The 27506-nt window shown below is 40.3% G+C and overlaps 2 protein-coding genes across 9 annotated transcripts; one reads left to right on the top strand and one right to left on the bottom strand.

Annotated features, from left to right (window-relative positions):
- Window positions 1-240: 240 nt before the first annotated feature.
- Window positions 241-5300, bottom strand: POLR2K (RNA polymerase II, I and III subunit K). Of its 8 annotated transcripts, none has more exons than XM_070748123.1 (5): window positions 5203-5300; window positions 4704-4769; window positions 3177-3240; window positions 2579-2671; window positions 241-372 (listed from the first exon to the last, which is right to left on the bottom strand). In XM_070748123.1, exons 2-5 carry the CDS (start codon window positions 4710-4712, stop codon window positions 350-352), a joined length of 189 nt encoding a protein of 62 aa, XP_070604224.1. In that variant the 5' UTR covers window positions 4713-4769; window positions 5203-5300; the 3' UTR covers window positions 241-349. The 8 variants fall into 8 exon arrangements, with proteins under 8 accessions (XP_070604224.1, XP_070604220.1, XP_070604216.1 ...); XM_070748119.1 differs by lacking the exon at window positions 5203-5300 and adding an exon at window positions 5093-5125; XM_070748115.1 differs by lacking the exon at window positions 5203-5300 and adding an exon at window positions 4962-5086.
- On the top strand, window positions 4980-16643 carry FBXO43 (F-box protein 43). The gene is made up of 6 exons (XM_070748114.1): window positions 4980-5746; window positions 9276-9345; window positions 10842-12337; window positions 13989-14091; window positions 15571-15756; window positions 16123-16643. The coding sequence occupies exons 3-6, from the start codon at window positions 10866-10868 to the stop codon at window positions 16369-16371; spliced, it is 2010 nt and encodes a 669-aa protein (XP_070604215.1). The 5' UTR covers window positions 4980-5746; window positions 9276-9345; window positions 10842-10865; the 3' UTR covers window positions 16372-16643.
- The last annotated feature ends 10863 nt before the right edge of the window (window positions 16644-27506 follow it).

Raw genomic sequence — 27506 nt, 5'->3', positions numbered from 1 at the left:
ACTAGTCAGTGAGATAAAGCTCAAAGTAAATAATTGGGCATCTATTAATGAGTTTAATTCTTAAAGCTGGAAAATTGAACTGTTGTTTTATGATCCAAAATTGAACTTCATTCCTCCAAACCAAACACAATTTGGTAATTTTAATCAAATGGTATAATTTATATTAGATAGTACAACAACCCACTAACATGTAGGTTTAATTCTAATCAAATTTTGCTTCTATAAACACAGTAAACAATATGCTTGAATAAAATTTTATTGCAAGAACCAAAATTGGAGTATTTGCTTAAATAAAATCAACACAGAATGGACATGAATTCAGATCAATTAGATGCATCTTCTGTTCTCTTCATCGGGCATCAAATACAACCACTATGACAGAGTTAAAGAAATGATTGACTGGAAAGTATGGAAAATGACAACAATAATAAAAATGAGACAAATAATTTTATAATTTGTATAAATAAAAGAGTGATTGTCCCTTAGTTGATTTTCGGTCACATATATATTTTCTCATGGTTCACAAACTTATTTATAACTGGGAGGCCTACAGATAAAATTATCAAATGATCAAAGATTTTCTAAATCAGAAAACTATTCAAAAAACTATTAAGCTGATTCTGCTCATGCAACCTATCTCAAAAGGGTTTCTGAAAACTTTTGTTCCATGAGAAGTTCATAGGGCTTGGATGAGACAGTGGTCCAATGCTGTGGAATTTGATTCCTCTGGAAGTATAAGTAGAAACCTCCTTCCTTGTATTCTACAAAATAGTTAAAATATTTTTATTCTATTGTATTTTTGAACAAAGCAATTGTAGAGATCCATTGTACAGTGATCCCTCGATTAGCGCGGGGGTTACGTTCCAAGACCTCCCGCGCTAATCGATTTCCGCGTTATAGTGGTGCGGAAGTAAAAAACACCATCTGCGTATGCGCGCCATTTTTTTAATGGCCGCACATGCGCAGATGGTGGAGTTTGCGTGTGGGCGGCGGGGAAGACCAAGGGAAGCTTCCTTCGGCCGCCCAACAGCTGATCTGCTCCGCAGCGCGGAAGCAGCGAGGAGCCGAAGATGGGGTTTCCCCGTTGCCCAGGCAAAGGGGAAACCCCATCTTCGGCTCCTTGCTGCTGCCGCGCTGCGGAGCGGATCAGGTGTTGGGCGGCTGAAGGAACCTTCCCTTGGTCTTCCCGCCGCCCAGGCAAAGGGGAAACCCCAAGGCCGCTTGCCGCATTGCAGCTTGGAGCCTTGCTTCGCCTCCTTCGCTGCAATATGGCAAGCGATCTTGGGGTTTCCCCTTTGCCTGGGCGGCGCTGGGGCCATGCGGAGCCGCTCATCTAGGGGGGCGTGGACCGGCAAGGTGCCCTCCGCTCTCTCTCTTTCTCTCCCTGTTACCGGTGTGGTATAAGAGAGAGAAAGAGAGAGAAAGGAGGGCGACTTGCCAGTCCACGCCCCCCCGGATGAGCGGCCCCGCATGGCCCCAGCGCCGGACTCCGCCGTTGCCTCCGCCCTTGTTCGGCTCTGCAGCTGAGAGGCCACGTCCACCCCCTCCTCGGTGTCCCCGGCACCCAGCGTACCCACGCCGCCTCCACCTCCCGGTAATGCGCCCGACCTCTGCCTCTCTCTTTCTCTCTCATATACCACGCCGGCAACAGGGAGAGAAAGAGAGAGAGAAATGATAGAAAAAAGTGGAGAAAAAAAGAGAAATAAGAAAATGATTGAAGCAGAGAATGACAGGAAAGAAAGAGAAAGAGACAAAGAAGTGACTCTTGGTGATGACGTATGACGTCATCGGGTGGGAAAAACCATGGTATAGCAAAAAAACCGTGGAGTATTTTTTAATTAATATTTTTTGAAAAACCGTGTTGTAGCGTTTCGCACTAATCGAGACCGTGCTAATCGAGGGATCACTGTATATGTATCTATTAAGTTGTTTTAATCTGTAGTTTCTATTTTCTACCAGAATCTCACAAGTATTTTATCTACAATTATTATGAATGAATGAATGAATGAATAAATAAATAAATAAATAAAAGCCCAAGTCAACATCTATAAGAATTTTCAGGCACTGTAAGGAAAAATGGGTGTGTTACAGGTAAAAACTCCCTATCCAGACTCCTCTCTTAGGTGGATGAAAGTCTAAAGAAAAAAAATATTTTAAAATGTTTTGAAAGGAAATATTAAATTGGGACAGCAAATGCTGGCACAATTAATTGTGGCAGACACTGCTTTCACAAGTTACACTTATAGTGTCACTTGAGAAAATAGGTTACAAATTATTATGTTATATATTTTAAGCTGCTTTAAAATACTTCTAACTTATATCAAACATTTACATACCTAATAATATAATAGTAAACTCTGAGATTCTAATTTACAGATCTTAAGGAGCTTTTAATATTGTAGCAATTTTACAGTATGCTTCATCTAATATACAGGTAATCCTCCACTTACAGCAGTTTGTTTAGTAACTGTTTAAAGTTACAGCAGCACTGAAAAAGTGATTTGTGATTTTTTTCATACTAATGGCCACTGCAGCAATGTACATTTATGTAATGTAAGATGCTCAAGTATAAGGATACATCTTTTTGTTCTTTTCTTATACATTATTCTGTAACCACATTCTCTGCATCTAATAGGATCTCTTGCTTTTATTTCATTTTCTTTATGGCAACCTGAAAATAATGACAATAAGGGGTAAAGTAAGTGATAGCATGAAAAATGAAATTAAACTAAGCATTAAAACATTAAAAAAACAGATTTCATTGGAAATAAGTAAATTTTGCCTACCAACTTTCTGACTACCATTCAGCAATATAAATAATTAAAACTTCAAGAACTTCTTCTAGATTATGACTGGCATCTCATATTCTTTTTCACAGAATAATTACACAAAGGAGGCAAACCCATAGTAGCTGTAATATCTAGCTTCTTTCCTCCTCCTTCAGAAAGCAGAAAAACGGCACTAGCACGGAAACTGCAGAAGATTAACTAGTGATTTTTAACTAACACACATTCTATTTAAATCTACAGCACTGTTTAGGTTCATGCTTTAAAAAAACCCTAAAACTGAAATCAATAGGGAAAAAAGATAACACTTTGATCAATAAAGCATTGCTAGCAACCCCATCCCACCCGTCCCTTTAACAGCTTTATTCCGTGTGCTATGGCATTGTTTACCTCCGCAGATATATACCATAGGTTGCTGCTTTGGAGGGGGAGCGTCTTCTTCCGTTTCCATATTCTGTTGTAAAAAAAAAAAAAGCCAGCACGTTGAAGTTACATTTTCTTCTATAAATCAATTTCGGTTGAGCAAAATTAAAAAGAAAATGATACGAGAGCCCGTTAAGGTATTGGAAACAACGCAAATGCAAATTACCTCATTCTATGACTTACCGGTCGTGGCTTGATCTATGAGGTTTTACTCCGTGCGTCAAAAGGAAATATGAATTGAGGAAAAATATTGGGGAAAGGACAAAAAAAAATCGGACTAGACGTGTTCAGACGAACTGATTTCTTCAAAATTAGCCTACTATAACGGCCTCTACTTACAGGATGTATCTCACACGCACGACTCTGGCGCCCGTTGATGACGTAAGCAAATAAAATACCGTCGCTTTTGCAAGAAAGCGAGCTAGAGTTATAATGCAAGGAATTTCAGTTCCATAAATTGAGTTATTCTTGATGTAATTATATAACGTTTTATGAATGTACATATATTCTTAGTTTGATTTAGTAAACCAGGGCGGGAAGATATTTCTTTTTTTCAATATTCAACAAAACAAAAGATCCTGAAAGGACTTTAGGGAGCTGGAAGATTCAAAATGTATTTAGAACAGCTTGAAATACCAACACCTCTATTTGAGTAGCATTTATTATAACTACATGTTGGTTTCAAGAAAATTGGTCCGAAGATCTTCAAAATGCTTTTCTTCACTAATAAATTTTAAAAAAAATCTATTATGACAAGGTCTCATCAAACCATAGCACTACTATGAGAACATTCATTGAACTCAATGGGACAAACTCATAAGTTTGAAGGACCATATTTGAAAATGCTGTGACTAAATTCACAAATTAAAACCTCTTTGTTTAACCAGTTAATTAAAAAAAATAGTTGGACATAGTTTACAAGCCACAATGACCAGGTTCACATTTTTTAACACAAACAAAATAAATGGAAGCTGTGCCTCCATTGTTATAAGAAAAAAACTTTTTTTCCCATAGTCCTTCCGAATGCTGTACAAGCTCTAAAGAAACACATTCAGCAAATATCTGTAGTCCTGGGCTTTATAAAGCCTAAATCCACCTACCATTCAGATTAATAAGCAAACCATAGAGGAAGGTGTTCTTGCTGTGTTTTCATATGACTTATCGAACCTTACCTAACTATACTGCTCAAAAAAATAAAATAAAGGGAACACTTAAACAACACAATATAACTCCAAGTAAATCAAACTTCTGTGAAATGAAACTATCCACTTAGGAAGCAACACTGATAATCAATTTCACATGCTGTCAGCACATTCAACTTTGTAGAGAACAAAGTATTCCATGAGAATATTTCATTCATTCAGATCTAGGATGTGTTCTCTGAGTGTTCTCTTTATTTTTTTGAGCAGTGTAAAAGCCATGGGACAAAGACCTTTCGTTCTCGTCTCAATTTTAACACACTGCGAATTCTATTGAAACATTGTGAAACGAGACCTTTTCCATAGGAGAATTCCAATCGACTTCGGCGGGAATTGCGATGGCAGGGACTCCGCTTCGGGACTAAAGACACAAAACAGAATGTTATACACCGTATAAAACAACAACAACAACAACAAATCCTAAAAGCAGCGGCTAAAAATAATGCACCCAGTGAAACCCGCAGAACTACCGTAGACTAGGGAGGAGATGGAGGAGAGAATTAAGGCAGGGATGAAACCTGGCCAAGGGAACCGTCCTGCTGCTTTAATTCACCTTTCGTATATATATATAAAAGTTCCCCGCAGTAGCTGCCTTGTTTTGCCTCGAGCAAGCTACAGCAATCGCGCCCGCTCTTCCTCCTCTCCCTTTCGCCGAACCGCGACGCTCATGCGCCTGAAAGTTACCCGAGCTTCCTTCCTTGGGAGCTAGCAGGGCGGAGGGAAGGGAGGGAATTACAACAGTTAGGAAAGGCGGGTAGTTCAAACCGGAGCGAGGGAAAGCTCAGCTGACGCACGCAAGCAGCCGGCGGCTTCTTCCTCGGCGTTTCCCAGGAAGAGGACAGACAAGAGACACGCAGCTGATCCCCAGCTCTGGGCTGGCGAGAGAGCGAGAGAGCGCGTTCCTCAAAATCTCCGCGCGTTGCTTCTCCACCACCACCCCGGTCTCGCTGGCTCCCTTCCACTCCGTCTGCTTTCCTCGCCCCACCTTGACCGGAGGGAGGATTTGCCTCTCACTCCCCGTTCCCGGCTCTTCTGATGCCAGAGGGAAAAAAACCAGGAATAAACCCCGTTCCCGGCTCTTCTGATCCCGGAGAAAATGGCAAGAGTGTAACCCCCTCACCTGGGGGTGCAAAGCGGGGTTGGTTGAACATAACTGGACGCGAATTAGTTATTGGAGGGCTTTAAACATACTGCTGAGGGAATACATTGGGGAAAGAGATAGGGGGTGTCTTCTCCCCCCCACCCTGCCTTTCATTTCTCCTCCTCTTGCTCCTCCATTCTGAATTAAACATGCAGAAAACTTCACTTGAAGCAACTTTTGCCTTTCAGGCTGACTAGGTAAGTGAGGTCTGTTGCCTGGTCCGGTGGAGGTCGTTTCAAACAACCGACACCCAAGATTGTCAGGAATGGATGAAATTTGGAAGAGTTTTTTAGGATAGGTGTGCTCTCCACACTAATCTGGAATTTGAGGGGAAAATAAGGGTCTTGCTTCCGAGTAGACATGCTTAAGATGGCTGCTGTGAATGTATCTGAGGTAAAATGTTGTAGGTGAACATAAATACCTCTGTATTAGAAATGTTCCTTCTTCAACGGCTTATGCAAATATCCAGTGCAGGCAAACATATATTAAATTAATTAATAATATTTAACTTGCCTTAGATATGTTCAAAAACTTCTACTCAGGCTTGTAGGGGATAATATACACTGCTCAAAATAAATAAATAAAGGGAATACTTAAACAACAGAATATAACTCCAAGTAAATAAAACTTCTGTGAAATCAAACTGGCCACTTAGGAAGTAACACTGATTGACAATCAATTTCACATGCTGTTGTGCACATTCAACTTTGTACAGAACAAAATATTCAGTGAGAATATTTCATTCATTCAGATCTGGGATGTGTTCTTTGAGTGTTCCCTTTAATTTTTTGAGCAGTATATTTTCAGTGATGTATGCCATTCCCTGCTAAATTTTATTACTGGTAGATGTTCATTTCAAAGTAAAACAGAAGTGGAATATTAATATTCTAATATTAATAATCAATTTTGTCAGCAATTGAAAAAGATCAAAAATGTCACATTCTTCCCTTCATGATGGTTATTTGTTGTGTTCTAATAGGAGACAAATATGACCACAATTGAACCTAAAATTTTATTTTGTGAAGCAAGACAGTTAAGTGAATTTTGCCCCACTTTAGGACCTTTCCTACAGTTGTTAAGTGAATTACTGCAGGTGTTAAGTTAGTAACATGGTTGTTAAGTGAATCTGGTTTCCCCTATTGACTCCAGGACACTGCAACCATGATAAATATAAAACAGTTGTCAAGCATCAGAATTTTGATCATGTGACCATGGGGATGCTGCAGTGGTCACAAGTGTGAAAAACTGCCTTAAGTCACTTCAAACAGTCACTAAATGAACAGTTGTAAGTGGAAGACCACCTGTATGCGCTGTTACTGAATATGGTGGTTCCATTTTTAGTTACATTTTTAGTTAGGAATAGCTACAGACTACATCTGTAAATCTACACCTTATTTCCCTCCAGGGAAAAGCTGTCTAAGGCTGTCAAATCTGTTTCTCCATATTTTTAAATCCACTATTGGATGAAATTGTGATTTAGTTGTTGCTTTCCTGCAAACTCCCCTCCCCATTGGATCAATTCACACTCAAGACTTCACTGGAAAAACAATATAAACTGAAGGAAGAGAATCAGAGGGAAGAGAAAGGTAGAAGAAAGTAGTATAATATAATTCAGCATAAGTAAACAATGAATCTTCAGGTATCCAATAACTTTTGTGAAAGTGATCATAGTTCCAACTGTGACAAGTAAGACTCTAGGACAGTGATGGTGAACCTTTTTTTCCCTTAGGTGCTGAAAGCGTATGTGCACACCATCGTGCCTGTGTGAGTGCCCACACACATGATTCAATCCTGGGGAGGCAATTTTGCCTTCCACCTGGTAGCCCACTGGAGGCCAGAAACAGCCTGTTTCCCAACTTCTGGTAGGCCTGGTAGGCACGTTTTTCACCCTCCCCAGACTCCAGAGGCTTCCCTGGAGCCTGGGGAGGGCAAAAAACTCCTCCCCATCCCCCTCGTAGGCCTTCCAGAATCTGAAAATGCTCTCCCAGAGCATCCATGTGAACAGAAAATCAGCTGGCTGGTGTGCACGTGTGTTGGAGCTGAGCTAGGGCAACGGCTCATATGCCATCAGATATGGCTCGGCGTGACACCTGTGCCATAGGTTCACCATCACTGTTCTAGGAAAACAGGTATTAAGACATTTTTATTTACTTGGCAGCAAGCTCAAAAAGTTTCATTAGATGACACATTAATTTTTCCCAAGAACCGTTTTTCTACAATATAAACCATAAATGAATTTTAGAAAATGTTTTCCATGCTGTTTCAATACTCCTTGAAATTAATAAAATTCCTTTTCTTCCCAAGAAAGACTGTCATCATTTTAGTTTTTTTCAACTGATTTTTGAATGCCCTTCAAAAAGATACTGTAATTAAGAGTCTTTTAATTAAGAACTAAAAATTAACACATTAATTATAGCACAAACTTTAGGAGAACCACTTTGGTGTCATGGTTTAGGCCAGTGTTTCCCAACCAGTGTGCCGCGGCACACTAGTGTGCCGCGGGACATGGTCAGGTGTGCCGTGAGCCCGGCCTGGGTGGAGCTTCCCTGGCGGTGACGGGAAGTGAACTTTTCGGGCTCAGTGGGAGGGCGCCGGCCACTGTTGTTTCTAAGCTGCGTGGGCGTGCGCCCGCATAGTCATTAGGACCCCCCCCCCGCAGAAATTTTTGAAGTGGCGCAAAGCCACGCAGTCCTGAATCGCTCGCTTCTCCGGCCAGCAAAGTCGGCTGCCTTTGAAAAGCACGCGTTTAAAAAGCGCGCTGTTTTCCCAGGCAGCCGGCTTGCTGGCCGGAGAAGCGAGCGATCCGGGACTGCGTGGCTTTGCGCCGTGATGACAACGGTGCCGTGGTGGCCTCCAAGTGCCGCCCTTCGTGGCGCCCCACCACCCGTTCCTGCAGGTAGAAGTCGGGCGGGGGTACCGGGAGGTGGAGGCGGTGCGTGGCCGGGCGCTGAGCGCCATAGACACCTGGGAGGGCAAAGGGTTGGATGTGGCTGCTGCCTCTTAGGCGGAGGCGAAGGCAACGGCGGAGTTTGCGCTGGGGCCATGCGGGGCCGCTGATCCAGGGGGCCGCGGACCGGCAAGCCGCCCTCCACTCTCTCTCCGCTCTCTCTTTCTCTCTATGTTGCCGGCGTGGTGCACGAGAGAGAAAGAGAGAGAGAGAAAAAGGAGGGTTAGAGAGAAAGCAAGAGAGAAGGAGGAAGAGAGAAGGAAAGAGAGAGAGAGAGAGAAAGCAAGGGAGAGAGAAAGAAAGAATAAAAGAGATAGCAAGAGAGACAGAAAGAGAGAGAGAAAGAATGCAAGAGAGAGAAAGCGAGAAAGGAGGGAAGGAGGGCGAGAGAAAGCAAAAAAGAGAGGAAGGAAGGAAGAAAGAGGGATGGAGAGAGAGGGAAAGAAAGAGATAGGGGAGAAATAGGGTGAAAGGGAGGAAGAGAGGGGTTTTTTGTCCAAACATTTTTAGCCCCCCCCGTTCGCCCCCCCGCCGCCGCCCCCCCCCCGCTCAGTGTTCCCCAGGATTTTGTAAGTGTGAATAATGTGCCGCGGCTCAAAAAAGGTTGGGAAACACTGTTCTAGTCCAACACTATTAGATTGTGAAGCAATTCTGATTATAAGGTTTCCTACTGTATTCTGTATAATCTGCAATTTCAAGCAATCTAAAGAATTCAATATTTACAGTTGGTATAAAAGTTTTTGTATATTTTGTAAATGTAAAATGTTTCTGGTCCACAGCATCTTGGGTAATGCCTATACAATTGTGGAGTTTTTGTGTTATCTGCAGCTGCCTTGTGAATCCACCAGGGTAAGTACCGAATTTTTGAACATCCATGTGGATCTCCATCCATGCCGATTATGGCCAGAAACTAAACTTTTTGGTGATTCTATATCCTGTATTTTTCAGACTATAAAGTGCACCTAGCTTTTGGGGAAGAAAAAAACCCTGTCTCTGTCTCCCAACAATTTGCTTCCTTGCAACAAACAGCCTGGTCAGTTTCAGCACAGCCTGATTTAACACGAGCAGCTGATTTGTGGTTGGAACTGCCTCCTGGAATACTTCCAGGCTGCAGGAATCGCCAACTGCCCATGACTATCATTGTCGCCTATCTTCACACCCTATTTTTGGCCTTTGTGTGTCCCATTTTCAGCCCATTCTAGATGGGGGGGGGGGGTAGGTGACAACAATTGCTGCTGCCCGGAACAGACCAAAAATGGGGTGCACGGAAGCCAGAGGTGGCAATGGGTGGCAGCAGTGATGACAGCAATGACAGTGATGGGTGATGGCGATCACCACAGCCTGGAACAGCTGATAGGCAGTATTCCAGGAGTCATATCCAACTGCCCATCAGCTGCTCATGTTAAATCAGGCTGTGCTGAAACAGACCAGGCAGTTTGCTGTTTGCTGCATGGAAGCAAATTGCTGGGAGGCAGAGGCTGAAGAGTGGGAGATGAAGGGTGGGGGCTGGTGGGTGGGGCCACCGTTTGCTATATAAGACACATAGACATTTGATATGATGACGAGACAGTTAAATAATCAAGAAGAATCAGAATTTTATGATATCTGGCAGAAAGTATATATTTGTTGGGAAACAAGGAATAAGAGATAAGTGTGTTGCTATATTATTTTGCATATTTGAATTTAGTATTAGAATTGCATAAGATGGTAATTATTAGTACAAATATAAATTTATTTCATCTCTTTCCCCCCCCTTTTTTTCTCTTTGTTTTTTCATAAAAACTTTTTCTTTTTCATATATATCTTTATAAATTTTGATACAGATTTAGATTTATATTAAGATTGAAATTTTTACTCTATATAACAATATGTATTTTACAGATAAACTTTTTACTTTTATATGAAGACTTCTATTTTGAGTGGAGCGACTGTAGCTTCATTGTGTTACAGTACTGTATATGTTTTGTTTGTTGTGTTTGTTAAAAAAAAAAAAGACACATAGACATTTGCACCCACTGGGGGGGGGGGGAGTGCGTCTTACATACCGAAAAATACAATAAGCTATTTCAAATAATAAAACTAAACTTTTAAGATCTAATTTCCAATAACTGATAATACCAAGTACAGAACAGTATTTCTGTGAAAATACCAAAGAATATTAAATTCTTAAATAACAGAGTTGGAAGGGACCTTGGAAGTCTTCTAGTCCAACCCCTGAACAAGTAGAAAATGCTGCACTATTCCCGACAAAAAGCCTCTTTTTAAAAGCCTTAAAAGGTAAATAAAATTATAAATAAAATTATACTATTGATTTCTGATGTAAAATACTATTTTTTATTTTGCAGGAGATAAAAAGTTCCAAACACGAGATGTCAGAAACCCATTCACTTCTATCTAATATTTTTAAAAGGGGTAGACTGACCTCTTCTGGAAATAGCGCAATATACTGCAGTTTTAAAGATTCATGCTCTCCTACCATATTTCAGGATAGTGGATACAATGAATCAATCAAGGACCCAAGTTTTTCTTATACTGATTCAGAATGCAAAGGAGAACAAAATAAAACAGAATATTCTAAATATTTGCATTCTAGTAGCTTGTGCACTTCAGTTTCATCTCCCATTAAACATAATGCTATTTTATCAGAAAGAAAGGATGCTAATCTACCTAGAGACTATTGTGAAACACCCAAAGTTGCCAAAAAAGACTCAACACTGCGCAGAAGGTTACTTATGTCAAAAGCAGCATCTGTTGGTACATTGGGATTTTCTGAAAATCAACTATCATCTTCAACGAATAATAGGAAAAAGACATGTTTATCTCATTTCCTTAACTTCGATGAAAGGATATCAAAGCATGCTTTGGATTCGCCAAAAGACAAAAGCTATAAGCCTTTGGCTACCAGTACGCTAAAAATTGAAGAATCTAATTCTGATTGTCAGAAACTGAGGTTTATATTCTCCCAGCAAAGGACTTCTACAATAGATGATTCAAAACCTAAAGGCAGCTTATCAGAACCAGGTGGTTTATCACCAATCCAGTCCAAATCCTTTACAATCACTCCTATTGTTTTAACTGACAGTAAGCACATATATTTTAGTAATCAGAGTTCAGGATTAATCAGAACTTCTCAATCTCCATTATCTTCTGTAAGTGATGACAAATTTATCACACCCATCAACAATCTTGTTGAAAGATTTAATTTTAATACATCTGAAACAAATACACCATCTGTTAAAGAAATAAGTGGCTTGAGCTTGCTAACTCCTGATACCAGTAGCTATAATTCACTAGGGTATGATAAATCAGAAGATTCCTTTTCAGCTCATGAGGGATCCTTCCAAGAATTACTTCAAAATTGTAACGAACCTTCCAGCAATCTAAATTCTAAAAGAAAGGTAAAAATTTTTCAACGCTCAAGAAGATTATCTCCTCTTTCAGAACGTGGCTCACAATCAGAAAAAGAGGAAGATTGCAATACCAATGCTAATTCAAACCCCAAACAAAAAGATGATTTTATCAATGAAGACGATGAATTCGTTTTTAAAGAAGATGAAAGTAAATGCATGGTTCCAAATTTTGGAAATCTCTCAAAAACCCCGGCTTTGCAAGTGATTCATGAAATTTTCATGCAAACCAGAAATAAAGGAACAGACAAAAAAGAACTACTGAAGAAACTTGATGGTGATCATTTATCTGTGTTAAAATATATTGTTGCTCAACTAATTGGCAAGAAAATGGGAATAGAAAAATTAGATATCTTAACCGAATTAAAAGACAGGGACTTAAAACATATTCTTGCTATAATTTTGGACATCTTGACTGTAGAAAGCTTATGCAGGTAAGAAATATATATTTGCAAGATTATAAACATTTGCTGAATGTCTCCAATAGTGTTTACTTTTCTTATATATATGTAGTTACATTGTAATCACATGATAGACTATTAATAAATTTAGCTCTTTGAGAGCTTATGCTCATGTAGCCTAACTGCACTATACAAAATGAATATCCCCTGAGCTGAAAATCTGCAACATTTGTAGAAGCTAATAGCACCAACAAAACATGTAGGAAAAAAATTACAAAAATCAAAATCGAACACATATTTTGTTGTAGAATATTTGCTGCGATTGGTTAAAAAACAGGTGGTAGGTAAATGGAAACCTGGATAAGAACACTTTACTTTTCAACATCTTGTGGTAGTTTTCACTGGTATTCCAAGTTTTCTTTGTGCTTTGTATTATGTAATCTCTGACACAGTAGTACTTTAATTAAATACAAAATGGGACTTTTGCCTCCTACCCTTGGCCGCATTTATTTCGCCTCCAGATTTCCGCCTCTGGCTATTCACCACTCAATTTTCTCTTCAGCTGACACGCCCCTAGCTGTTTACCGGGGGCAATGGGCATGGACCTTTTATCCCACATGCTTGGCCATGGCCAATTCACAGAATGAAGATTCGTCCTGGGTTTTTTGCTCCTTGGGACAGTTATCCGCCAGCCAATTGGCTAGCTGCCAAGGTAGCCAGTAGCTACTGTGCAATCGATCACGGGGGATGGGGGGTTGGGGAAGAGCTGCAGCCAAATGGCTTTAGAAAATTGCAGAACCATCAAGAAAAAGAACTTTTTACTGCATGGAAAAAAATTCTATAATTGGTTCAAAAGAAAAAAAATAGAGTGATATGAATACATAAAAAATGTAAACTGAAAACACAGAATTGTAAAATGCAAATATGCTTATATGTGATACGTTTGTTTTTGTACTTTATTTCTAAAACTGATTTTTTTAAAAAAAGTTCAGACTATTGCTAGGAAAAAGAACAAATGCTTGTTAGGAGAAGAAACAGAAGTGGGTGAAAGGAAGGCTTGAAAAGATGTTAAAAAATAAAATGTTCTTATCCAAGTTTCCATTTACCATAGTGGAGCATCTTTCACCTGTGGGACAGAAAGTTTGTGGCTCATTGCATGGGGCAAACAGCTAGAGGCGTGTCAGCCGAGGAGAAAATTTAGTGAATGTCCAGAGGTGGAACTCTGGAGGCGAGATAGGTACGGCCAAGGGTAGAGGCAAAAAGTCCTAAACCCCATTAAATAAGGCTTGGAATTTGACAAATAATTATTATGCATGGAAAAATATTTTCCATGTGTTTCATGTTAGGCCAAGAAATGAAGTATGTTAACATAATATACATTAATTGCATATATTAGGAATTAAATATTTAATACTACCATTTGTTTCTCCATAGTAGATGGTGTAAATTGTTAAAAGTGTAAATTGTTCAATAATTTGATGAACATATATTGTCTTGATTCAGTTTGTTCTTAATAATAACCTCCAGTGTAGTTCTTACACTACATTGTCAGTATATTAAGTAAATTAAGAACACTATATACTTGAATCATACACACTTATACCTACAGTGTATTGGGAATGAAGCAATCCATTCATTTGTTGCATAGTGTTGGAATGCTACTGATAACCAATTTTTCTTTCAGTATGTGGAAAGTAAGCAAAAACTGGCGAGAAATTGTTGTACATGATAAGCATGCAAATCGCAGGCGGAAGTTGTATATCAAACAGCTAAGAGCGGATGCTAAGGTAATGTACAAATTACACGGTCACTTTGGAAAGTGAATTGAAATGACATGGTTTGACCTTGAAGAAAAAAAAATAACATGACAAATATGTATCATCTCAAATACATGTCAGTGGGATGTTGGTAACAATAAACCAGTTTGGAACTTTAGTTTGAACAGAACAATATTAGTATTGGTAAAACTGGATTTTGGCTGTATCTGATGTATACTGGCTACTATTGTTCTTATTAGCATGTAGCATTAGTATGACTTAAAAAGGTAACCTAGTTTAACCTTTCTCTATTTTACTAAAAATATTATATGATTGACAAAAGCTATATGTATGAATTATGTCCATGATTATGCCTAGTGTCAACTATATAATTTGATTATATGATTATATCTCTTTTGTTAGATATAATCTAATAAAATTAATCTTAAAATACTTATATATTGGTATGGTTAAACTCTAACCATCTGAGAAACATCTGTTTTAAAATTATTAATAAGATTTCTGTATGTTTCTGATTGTAACATTGTAAAATATTTTGATAAATGTATACCTGTATACATTTCTATTTTATTTAATTCTCTGTTGGAAGTGATTTTTTTAAAATTGCATTTAAACTGCATTCAGTCATAGAATGTTGCCATAGAAAGTAACCTGTCTATTACAGATACTATAGGTTGGATTTGTTGAATTTGCTTTACATTCTGCCCCTGTCTGAACTGGAAGATTGAACAGGCTAACATTAACATAGGGCAGTGATGGCGAACCTATGGCATGGGTATCACAGGTGGCATGCAGAGCCTTATATGCTGGCATGCAAACTGGTGCCACAGCTCACTTCCAACGTTCATGTGTGTGCCAGCCAGCTGAATTTTCACTTGCACAGAGGCTCTGAGAGGGCATTTTTTGGCTTCCAGGCAGCCTCTGAGGGAATGGGGGAGGGCGCTCCTCCAGCTCCAGGGAAGCCATTGGAGCCTGGGTAAGGTGAAACATGAGCCTTCTGGGTCCACCAGAAGGTGGGAAACAGTCTGTTTCTGGCCTCCAGGGAGGCAGGGGAAGCTGTTTTGCCTCCCCAGGCATTGAATGATGGGTATGGGCATTCACATGTGCATGATAGCTATTTCGGCACCCAAGGAAAAAAAGGTTCGCCAACACTGACATAGGGCAATGTGAAGCTCAAAAGGTCTCTTCCTCTATCAACTCTGTAATCTAGAACAAACTTCTAAACGGTTTCCATTATGCTGAAATGCAAGGACAAATAGTGTATATTTGGGCATAAAAAGTATTCAGTTTGGATATTAAATTTCAAGATCCCTACAGTATTGAAACTGACTGAATTAGAAATATATATTATTTTCCTATTATTCTTACCTTATCAGATAAACAACATATAGAATCTTTAAATGCGTGGTTGACATAAAATGGTAAATTGCAAATTAATTTTATTTTTTATAAAAATAAATGATTTCTGGTTGTGGGTCATTTTTAAAGGGATGCCTATGGAACACGGAAAACGTTGCTAGTAAATTTATGGTGACTAGATTTGCATTGCGACCAGTCCAGGCTCAAGCAAAATCTGTGGCATTACAAATGCAGTCATCAGGCAATGAATTTTTGACTCCAATACAGCATAGCCCTCATCTTCAATCAAGGAGCAAGCATGAAGCATATACAAAGGTAGGTAACTGCAATTATTTACTTTCGAATAAAACACAAACCAATGCCCACAATATAATTTGACATAATCTATATTGAATCATGCAAGCAAAGTTAAAAATATTTGTGAGTGTTGGAAAACATTATTTAAGTGATGAACATATTTAATGAAGTAAGACTATTGTTAAATATTACTGCAAAAGTGATATCTGCTGCCATTAACTTTGTCTCTTGCCCTAATATGTTTACAAGTATAATGAAGTGTTTTGACTTTTTGTTTAGAATATATTGAACATTCTGCTCCTAAATATATATAATGTGAGAATAAATTAGTGGCTCTATGAAAATGCATGCATACAATACCTAAACTCTGTTTTCCTGATATAGGTTGCGCAAACTCTTTTCAGTGATGAAGCTTTAAAGCCCTGCCCAAGATGTCAGTGTCCTGCTAAATATCATTCCTTAAAAAAACGTGGACTCTGTAGCCGGGAAGATTGTGCATTTGATTTTTGTGTTTTATGTCTATGTGCCTTCCATGGGTCTAGAGATTGTAGAAGTTTGTCGTCTATGCGACAAAGTAAAAAAGATGCTATTCCAGGAAGTGCAAAAAGCAAGAGAAATTTAAAACGACTCTAAGCTTCTTGGAGTAAAGAGAACCAAATGTGTCATCCCCTACCCCTAAATTTTCTCTTTTATATTCAGGTAAAACTTTTTAATAATTATGTATTTTGAAAGTATTACTTTGACCATGAATCAAGTCAATAATTTAATTCTTTGTATCGATATTCTAAATATAACTTTTGATACATTTTTGAAAAAAAGAATGAAAAAATTTTAAACTCTTGTATTGGTGTTTGCTACTTTGCCAGACACACTCATGAGATTTCAATAAAGTACTTTCAACATAATTTGAATACGTCTTGTAATCTTGCTTTGGAATTTTAAATTTAGCTCTTGTCATTGTGAAAAAAAAGAATAACTATTGTGATATGTATTATACTTTACATTTTGATAGCTATTTCTAAATATATTACAATGATAATACAACATTTAAGTCATACCAAGAAGTAATTGATTAATTGAGAAAACTAATATGGATTGGACATATTACATGCATGAGAGACCCCAGGAATTACAAGGACTGTATGCTACACTTAGGAGTTTCCTAAAAGAAAACATTGACAAACCACTTCTACAGGGTTGCCATGGACTTCCTAATTTACTAGAGGTATGTAGATTAAAGCTTCCATAGCATAGAAGTCATATATTTTCAAACATTATGTTCATTCCAAATATTATTTTTTACTTTTATGGTATCTAATATCTGAAATGCTATACACAGCAACTGAGAAATATGTTTGTTTGTTTATTAGATTTATATGCCACCTCTCTCCGAAGACTCAGGGTGGTTTATAACATATAATTCAACAGAAGGATACAAAAAGAAAAGACAAAATAAAAGAGAAAAAAGAAATTTCAAATACTAGAACCTGAAGTTACACACTCTTGCCAGTCACGTTAGCTCAGGAATGAGAGTTGAAGTCCACAAGGCTTAAACTTGCACCCCTAACCCAGGAGTCTTCTAACTTGACAGCTTTAAGACTTGTGGATTTCAACTCCCAGAATTCTTCCTCCAGTCATGTTACCTCAGGAATGGGAGTTGAAGTCCACAAGTCTTAAAGCTTTCACGTTTGAAGACCCTTGCACCCCCAACCATTTACAAACAGGTGCTAACCTGTCAAGCAGTGATGGGGCGGCAGCTCAGGTGGTGATGCTCCTGTGGCATCCCAGCAGCAGTGATGCAGGGCAACGTTCCCTCAGCCTCCCAGCATCAGTGATGGGATGGCGGCCCTGGAGCAGGTGAGAGAGGCTTTAGGCAGGGGTTAAGGTAGCATCGATGGGATGGTAAGTCAGGATTCTCCTCAATTTATAGCAAATGGTTACCCAGAACTCTTTGAATTTCACCGTTCTGATTGGCAGTTGGATCAGTCTTCCAGAAGACGGCCAATTAGCTGCCTGTTGCTGTCTGTTGTCGCCATTAATGCCATTACCATCACCACACCAGCTCTTTCCACCTTCCCCCCAAATATGGTTGATGCAATAAAATTTGGAGTATAAGACCCACCCAGATTTTCACTCTCTTTTTTGAGGGGGGAAAGGTGCATCTTACACTCAGAAAAATATGGGTAGTTGTCCCTGATAAATTCTAGCTTGTGCATTGAGTACCAAACAAATTATGATACTGGGACAACATTTTCACATCAAAATGCATAGAGTACCAAATTTGATGAGTTTCAAAGCAACTGGTACCAAGTACCACTGTATTTCCTATTACAAAAAATTACCAAAAAAAGAGCATTTTTTCTTCAGGAATGGAGCATATGGGTTGCTATAAATTGCTATATAAACTTGCTATAAATTGAATTGGCTGCTTTAACATCCATGGTAATAGTTCTATTCAGGAAGTATACGCTATGTATTTTAATTGTTTTTCATTTTTGTTTTATGATGTATGGTACGCTGCCCAGACAGAGTCCCTTATTCAGATCTTATCCGACTGTACTAAAATGGTTTGTCATTTGAATGTGTTACAATCATTGTCTCAACATGTGAATATTAACCCATAATATGTTTGGATACAACAGAAATGACAACATTAATTAAGTATAGTATTTGGTTTTTCATGTCATGTGACTGCACAAAAAGCAGCAATTTGGGGGAGCAGGGAATGAATTGGCCATGGAGCTAAAGCTGTTTATAGCTGTAATATACCTCCTGTGTGATTGCTGGAGAAGGAACAAAATCTAAAGCCTCCCAACAGGAGGCTTTCCTTGTGATTTTGTCAGCCCAATGTTCCAACATAAATTGCTCAGAAATGAATGCAGAGGATTTATCTTTGCATAGTCATGAAACAGGGATTCAGTCTGAGTTATTGAGGGCATGATAATGAATGTTACAAGGCTTCAGTTTTTGATAGGTTCTTCTGGCAACACCAACATGTCAAGTGAACTGTAAAATGTGATATAATTGGAATGATTTGCCAAGCTTACATTTGGGTAAAGGCTGACATGTGCCAATGGTGTTTTTGTAATGCTATCTGCCTTTTTCAAGCAGTGGAGGGACAGATGCTTGTGTTGTAAATATGTAACATCTCATAGGCTCAGCCAACTTTTACTAGGTTCAAAGTACAGTATATGCTTTTTCATGCCAGATAAGCATTCCAAGAGATATATGCACAAAACATGGTTGGTTTGGTTTTAACCTTCAGATTTGTTGTTGTTGCGTTATGTGTTCTACATGCCCTAAATCAACTCAGCATATTGTTCAAGCTAAATCATAAGCATATGTCAGTAATTTTTAATGAAACTTCTGAATATAAACACGACCTCATTCTATTTCCATTAACTTTAAGTTGCCCAATTGTTGTATCTATAGTCACAATATTTCAATTGACAAAATGGCCTACATACCACTAACAAAACAAAACACAGTATTTAATCTAAAGGCTGGTTTGCTATTTGTATTTTTATCCATGTGCAACCTCTTCGTCTTCTAGATCATGATAACAATCTCTGAAAACATATATGGATGTAGAAATACCCATGACTTAGTGATAGGGCAGTGTTTTTCAACCAGTGTGCCGCAAGACATGGTCAGGTGTGCCGCGAAGCAGGAAGCTCAGGTTCCGGTCTCGCAACTTTTTGCTGAGAGAGAACGAGAGAGTGAGCGAGAGAGAGAAAGAAAGAAAGAGAGAAAGAGAGAGAAAGAAAGCAAGAGAGGAGAGAGAGAAAAGGAGAGGAAGGGAGAGAGAGAGAAATGAGCAAAAAGGGGAGGAAAAAAGAGAAATGGGAAAATGATTGAGACAGAGAATGAGAGGAAAGAGAGAGAAACAAAAGACAGAGAGAAGTGACTCTTGATTTAAAGTGAAGTAGACCCAGAGACAGGGTTTGGAGCAATCGGTACTTTTATTCAGCTCAGAGAATAAGTGACCGCTCAGCAAGGTAAAGTGACAATTCAGCGAGTACCGACTGACTCTGGCTGGAGAAACCGCTCCTTTTATATATTTGCGGTTCCCGCCAAAGCCAGAGCCGGCCGCGTCTGAGCCAATCAGGAGCGACTTCCTGCTTGGGCTCAGACAGCGCCGAAAGAGGAACAAACTATTTACAGAGTTACAAGGTAGCCATTACAGGATACAACACCCCTCCCCTCATAGTTGGACACATCCATCAAGAAAGCCATGTGACAAAGTCGTCCAATCGGTGGGGCCTCTGAGGAGCTCGCGCTGACCTGCGCAGTTCAATTTCTCCTTCGCCACCGACTGTGGAGGATGGCTCGCCGCTGTTCTCCCGGTGTTGCGGACTTGGCCTGGCGGGCCCAACGAAGGCTTCGGAGGACGAGGATGGTTCGGCGTCGCTGGATGGTTCCCCCTGGCCCGATAAGTCTCTTTGCGTGTCTCTTATTTCGGGCAATGTACTAAAGTCTGTTGAAGGGGGAGAGTCCATGTCAGCGGTTTGTGGCAATTGATTTTCTGTTCGCTTCCGAATGTGGTCTATGTGTCGTTTCCACAAACGACCATCCTCTAGTTTAACAACATAGGTCTTAGGTGCATTTTGCTTAACAATAATTCCCTTCATCCAGTTTACATTTCCATCAAAACTTTTTACATATACATTTTGTCCCAAATACATTTCTCTTTCAGGTTTTGTACACATTTGGTTATTATTAACACAGAACCTTGGGTTTAACCTGTCTAGTGGTGACCTCAACTTCCTTCCCATCAATAACTCTGCAGGGCTTACATGTGTGTGCGAGTTAGGGGTAATGTGTTGGGTGAGTAAGAATTGGTCCAAGTTCTGTTGCACATCCCCAGGGCCTGATCTGCGCAATGCCTCCTTTGCCACCCGTACGTAACGTTCTGCCAATCCGTTAGCCCAGGGCGAATAAGGCGAGATGAGGGCATGCCTGACCCCTAGGCCATCTAGGAACAATTCGAATTGCCTGGCTGTTAGCTGTGGCCCATTGTCAGACACTAAGAGATCTGGGCAACCATGGGATGCAAACAGTCTGCTCAATACCTTGATAGTGGCACTTGTGGTTATGTTGTTCATTGCTATTATTTCCAACCATTTGGAGAAAGCATCAACCACTATTAAAAAATACTGAGACCCCACTGGGCCAGCAAAATCAATGTGGATTCTAGACCAAGGACCAGCAGGCTGTTCCCACTCAGCCGGAGTTGTTTTGGGGGGACTGGGTCGTGACTCTTGGCACGGATCACACTTTGAAACCCAATTTTCAATATCAGCATCCAGCCCTGGCCACCATAAATGCCCCCTAGCCAGGCTCTTCATCCTGACAATCCCAGGATGACCCACATGTAACATTTTGAGTACCTTTCCCCTTAGGCTTTTGGGAATGATCACTCTATCCCCCCACAGTAAACAACCTTTTACATACGATAATTCAAGTCTTTTGTTTTTAAAATCACACAATTCAGGTTTCACAACATCATTTTGCCATCCCTTTAGAACACAGTTCACCACTTGTTTAAGGATTTGATCTTGCTGCGTGTGTGCAGCTACCTCTTTTGCTGTGGTTAGTGGGTTTTCCTCGAGTTCTATCATCAACACATCTGTGGAAGGAACAGGGTCTTCCACTAAGTCTGCTATGGGGCATCTGCTTAGGCCGTCTGCATGATTGATTTCCTTCCCCCCCTTGTGGGTGAGCTCATACTGATACCCTGAGAGAAAAAGAGCCCATCTAATTAGTCTTGGAGACATGAAAGGTGGAGTGGGCTTGTTGGGGGCTAGCAGGCCTAGTAAGGGTTTGTGGTCAGTGACTAGCTCAAAGCTTCTTCCAAAAATGTAATTGTGAAACTTCTTTACCCCTGCCACTAATGCTAGAGCCTCCTTGTCTAACTGGCTATAATTCCTTTCTGTGCTGGTCATGGTTCTAGAAAAAAATGCTATTGGGGCCTCTGTCTTATTAGGTAGAACGTGAGCTAGGACTCCTCCTATGCCGTATGGCGAAGCGTCGCACGTGAGCCTAATGGGTAGTGAAGCACTATATTGGACTACTACACTTTTAGAGGTTAATAAATTTTTTATTTGAGAAAAAGCTTCACGTTCAGTTTTCCCCCATGTCCAGCGGGCTTCCTTCTGGAGTAAACGATGGAGAGGCTCTGCTACTGTTGCCTTCTGCTTTAAAAAAACGGAATAAAAATTAAGGAGGCCCAAAAATGCCTGCAACTCATTCTTATCTCGTGGCTCTGGGGCTTCTCTAATTGCTCTCAGCTTCTCTGTTGTGGGGTGGATACCTTCCTTATCTATTTTATATCCTAGGAATTCTATACTGTTGGTTCCCCAGACACATTTATCAGGCTTGATTCTTAAACCTTTGTCCTGTAACCTCTTAAGTACTTCCCTTATTCTTTTGTTTACTTGTTCCTGGTTTTCCCCTGCAATTAAGATGTCATCAAAGTATGGAATGGCCCCATTTACCCCTGACAATAGGCGTTCCATAATGCTCTGGAATATTCCTGGGGCTATGCTTACCCCAAACTGTAACCTCGTGCATTTGAAAGCCCCCCTGTGCGTTACAATTGTTTGAGCGTCTGCTGTTTGTTCATCGACCGGAAGTTGCTGGTAAGCTTGCGCCAGGTCGATCTTTGCGAACCTTTTCCCCTCCCCCAGGGAGTGTAGCAGTTGTTGTACAACCGGGATGGGGTAGGGGTGGTGTTGGAGTGCCTTGTTTAGGGTCGATTTGTAATCAGCGCAAACTCTTAAAGAGCCATCTGGCTTCAGAGGGGTAACTATGGGAGTTTCCCATGGCCCCTGCTCCACAGGGACCAAAATACCTTGGCTAATGAGTTTGTCCAGCTGTATGTCTAGTTTGGGGAGGAGCGGCAGGGGGACCCTGCGAGGTTTTAGTCTGATCGGTGGGACCTTGGGGTCAATAGAGAAAGATATAGGGGGCCCCTTATACAATCCCAGTGTGGGGCTGAACACTTCAGGGAACTCTTTCACAAAGTTAGGCATATCATAACAGTTTACATTACACACACCCGAAATCTCGATCCCCAGTGGTTCCATCCATGCTAAACCCAGAAGAGAGTGCTTGGCCCCTGTTACAATAAGCATGGGAAGGGTACATTTAACATTCTTGAATGCGATAGGTACATTTGCTGTTCCCAAGACCGAGATTACTCCCCCCTGAAAGTCTCTAATCACCAAAGAGGTTTGATTTAGGTCAGCCTTAGATACATTAGGCATATACAGTTTAAATTTTTCCCAGGGCATGATGGTATATCTAGAGCCCGTATCCAGCTCCATTGAGCAAGGTTGGTTATTGAGTAACAGTGATATAACAATTTTAGCCCCCTTTTTGGTTGCCGTGTTATTCACGGAAAATTGAGAGTTACCTCTATAGTAGTCGCGGTTAGCGGTTGAGTAGTTCCTTTGACCCGCGTTGCGGAATGGTCTCCTTTCTCGCGCTTGGGGGGTCTGGTTTTGAGGTCGCTGGTATTGCGGTGTGGCAAATGTGTCCTCTGGCGCTGTTGCTCTGCACGCGATGGCGATGTGGCCTCTCCGGTTGCAACGGCGGCATGTAGCGTCTCGGAAGGGGCATCGATGGCGCTGGTGATTTTCCCGGCAGCCCGCGCAGGGGGCTGGGTGAGTAGCTCTCAGGTGTCTCGGCTGGTCTTGCACCAGGAGGCAGTTGTCTCCGCTGGAACTTTGTTGGCTGGGGTTGTCTGTTTCCACGGCGCTGGGAGACGCGGAGTCGATTTTCGCAATGATTTCTCGCCTTCCGTGCTCTTTCAATTCTCTCGCCGCCGCGTCGGCTGCTTCTGCGGTTTGCGCCAGTTTAATTACGGTTTGTAGAGTCGGCTCTTCTTCGATGAGGAGTTTATTTCTCACCGTGTTGCTTTTCATGCCGAAAACCAGGGCGTCGGTGAGGCGAGCTTCCGGGTCTTTAAACTTGCATTGAGCAAGTACCGTTCGCAGCCGCGTTGTAAACTGGCTGATCGACTCGGTTTCTCTCTGAACCATCATGTGGAATTGATGCCGAAAAACCATGGCTGGTTTGGTCGGCTTGAAATGGCTCGCCAGTTTTTGTTGTAGGACGTCCCACGCTGTGGCTCTTGCTTGTTCTGGTTCGGTGAGAGTTTGGGCTAGTCTGCGGATTTCTGCGCCGCAGTAGTTAAGGAAAATAGCCCGTCTGCGATCGGCTTCGGCGTCCTGCATTCCCGCCGCCTCGAGGAAGATCTCGAAGGTGGCCATGTACTCGTCCCATGTCGATTTCTCGGGATCGAAGAGTTCCGGAGCCTGGCCGATCTGGATTTTGTCCATGTTGCACGCGAAGTTTCTTCCGTCCGTTCGTCGCCAGTGAAGTAGACCCAGAGACAGGGTTTGGAGCAATCGGTACTTTTATTCAGCTCAGAGAATAAGTGACTGCTCAGCAAGGTAAAGTGACAATTCAGCGAGTACCGACTGACTCTGGCTGGAGAAACCGCTCCTTTTATATATTTGCGGTTCCCGCCAAAGCCAGAGCCGGCCGCGTCTGAGCCAATCAGGAGCGACTTCCTGCTTGGGCTCAGACAGCGCCGAAAGAGGAACAAACTATTTACAGAGTTACAAGGTAGCCATTACAGGATACAACATAAAGCATATGATAAAAAGCACCCAAAGAATAAGAGAGAGAAAAAACCCAGCCCTCACCTGTTTTTGGAAATGGTTCAAGAGTGTGTATACACACACACACACAAGGGGGGGGAGAGGAGACAGGGATGGGAAAAGAGAGGAGAGTGTCTTAGGGTGTCATTTTGTGTCATTTTGGTTGGTGGTGTGCCCCAGGATTTTGTAAATGTAAAAAATGTGCCGCGGCTCAAAAAAGGTTGAAAATCACTGTGATAGGGCATTGCATGCTGAAGTTGTTGGTTTTAATTTGACTGACAGGTGCTAAGTAAAAGGGTTGCTAAGTTAAAAATCCCATAACCATGTTTACGATTCTACTCAGGATAGTGTGTATTAACTGTCTGTGATGGAGAATGTTTGGCTGAGAGAGATGCTGTGAGGTTTGTAAATGAGGGCACTGGACACAAAGCTATTTTTTTCATCAATGTTAACCCTGGGATTGATTGTTAAATGATGCAGCTGCTACCCTACCTTTAACTCCTATCAGCAATTTGGTTGCAATATTCTGGATTAGTTGCAGCTTGGATAGTTTAAGTGGCCCATGAAGAGTAAAAATGGTCCATTCCATATACAACTAAGCTCTGTTTCATCAAGACTTCTTCATCAAGACCCTTCATCAAGACTTTTTCCCCACTGGAAATCCACCAAAATGGCTGTATTTGGCATATTGAGCTGAGATATGCAAATTCATTCCAGCCTATAGCTGAAATCTCAGCATTCAGGTTGAAGACAATCCAGGAGGACACTTAGAATGCCAGCGACCGATTAGGTCCCACAGAGTGGGCCTTCTCCGGGTCCCGTCAACTAAACAATGCCGGTTGGCGGGTCCCAGGGGAAGAGCCTTCTCTGTGGCGGCGCCGGCTCTCTGGAACCAACTCCCCCCGGAGATTAGAACTGCCCCTACTCTTCCTGCCTTCCGAAAACTCCTTAAGACTCACCTTTGCCGTCAGGCATGGGGAAACTAAACATCTCTCCTGGGCATGTTAATTATGCATGGTATGCTTGTGTGTGTGTTTGCTATTACATGGGGTTTTCTTAAATCGTTAAATATTTTAATTAATTGGATTGTTGTGACTGTTTTTACTTGTTGTGAGCCGCCCCGAGTCTTCGGAGAGGGGCGGCATACAAGTCCAACTAATAAATAAATAAATAAATAAATAAATAAATAAATAAATGCATAACTGAATCTTCATGTAGTTCTATGCAGTGAAAGCTGAATCTTGAGTTCTTAATCTGCTTGATTGACAACTGGAGGATCTCTGTTTTATCAACAATTAAGCTTCAATTTGTTTGCCCTCCCATAAGCAGTCTGGACACATGCAACAGTCAAATTAATAATGAATTGCATAAATGTGGGATAAGAAGAACAAGCCAAATAAAGAATCCCTTCCAAAAAGGTTTTGTCACAGCATGGAAATATCTTGGTTCCAGTTGCTTGTGCTTTTCCATGACTAGAATGAAATTAATTATAACCGAATCCATGCCATATGAATTCAAGTGATATAAACCAGAAAACAAAACACCCACACTCTCCCTCTGAGTACTTTAAGTTGCTGCCAGAAGATCTTGTGAGAAACTGAGGGCATTTTTTCATTGTTGAATTTGGATCTTCAGGGAAGCTTGTGCTGAGAGGCATGTAGGAGGATTTGCAATAAATAGGCTCAAAGCACCAAATATCTGTTACTCCCCTGATGTTTGATATCTGACACTAAGTTTCTGAGTTTCTTTTGGGATATGCTGGATTTCACCAGTAGGGGACATCAAAGATTCATTTTCAGGAGTACAGTACTGTACGTATACCTATTTTTAATCTTGTACTAAGGTCTATTCATGGCAATTGTAAACTCAGCATCATAGATTCATATTCCAGTTCTTCCTGCCAACTATATCCAGTGTGTATTTAATATTTAAAATATGTTTTCTTTGGCTATCAGTTACAACTTACTGCTCAGAGAAGTCTTGGTTTATTTCAATGAGATCATGTAAAGACCTGAAAGCAAGAGGATGGAAATTGGATGTTTAGGACTAGAATGACCTTGGTCTCTGCAACTGCCAAACATCTGTCTGAAACAAAAGGACCAGCATATATAGAAGGGCATGTATTAGATATAAAAACATTCAACCAGGACTCTGTTCTTGGCTTGTTTATGTAATGATCCTGGGAAGACTAGGATAGCTCAATCAGGGGTATTCCTACTTTAGTTTCCAGAACTCCATGAATCATATCCCTCAATTGTCGTTCTTCTCCAAGTAGTTCTTTATATATAATTTTATTAAATATTACAATTACATTACAATACAGATGAAAATGAATAAAAGGAAAAGGGGCTAAAAGAATAGAAAAAAATAAAAAATACTGTATATAATAAAGAAAAAGAATGTATAAAGAAGTAACTTCCCTTTCCACACAATAATAAGCAATTTTAGTAATTTATCACCTTCTAAAATACAACAAATGTTTTCTTTTCCCCATAACTTATGTTTTATCTATAAACAAATCCATAAAACATTATTATTTCAGTCCTAGTCAGCAGAAGCTTATTAAGGTTTAGCAGAGATAGCAACACATCTTTTTAAAACGTGACCAAATAAACCAACTTTATAGTCCTTTATTTTTAACAATCATAGTCTTTAATCTCTTCAAATGATGTCCAAGAACTTAATTTCCATTTATTTATTTATTTATTTATTTATTTATTTATTTATTTATTTATTTATTTATTTATTTGATTTGATTTGATTTGATTTGATTTGATTTGATTTGATTTGATTTGATTTGATTTGATTTGATTTGATTTGATTTGATTTGTATGCCGCCCCTCTCCATAGACTTGGGGCGGCTAACAACAATGATAAAAAACAACATGTAACAATCCAATTAATAAAACAACTAAAAACCCTTATTATAAACCAGACATACACACAAACATACCATGCTTTTCCCCCCCTTTGTCACTTCATACAAATTGTCTTCAAAACCTTAGCAAAACTAAATAAATATAGACACTTTTCTGGCTTGTTATTTATATGTCCTTATAATTATTTAGACACCTGCAGGTTTTATTTGCATATTCAATA

The sequence above is a fragment of the Erythrolamprus reginae genome, chromosome 3 (assembly GCF_031021105.1).
Source record: "Erythrolamprus reginae isolate rEryReg1 chromosome 3, rEryReg1.hap1, whole genome shotgun sequence".
Taxonomy (NCBI): domain Eukaryota; kingdom Metazoa; phylum Chordata; class Lepidosauria; order Squamata; family Dipsadidae; genus Erythrolamprus; species Erythrolamprus reginae.
Note: the sequence above shows the minus strand (reverse complement) of the source record. Positions and strands in the feature narration are given on the sequence as shown.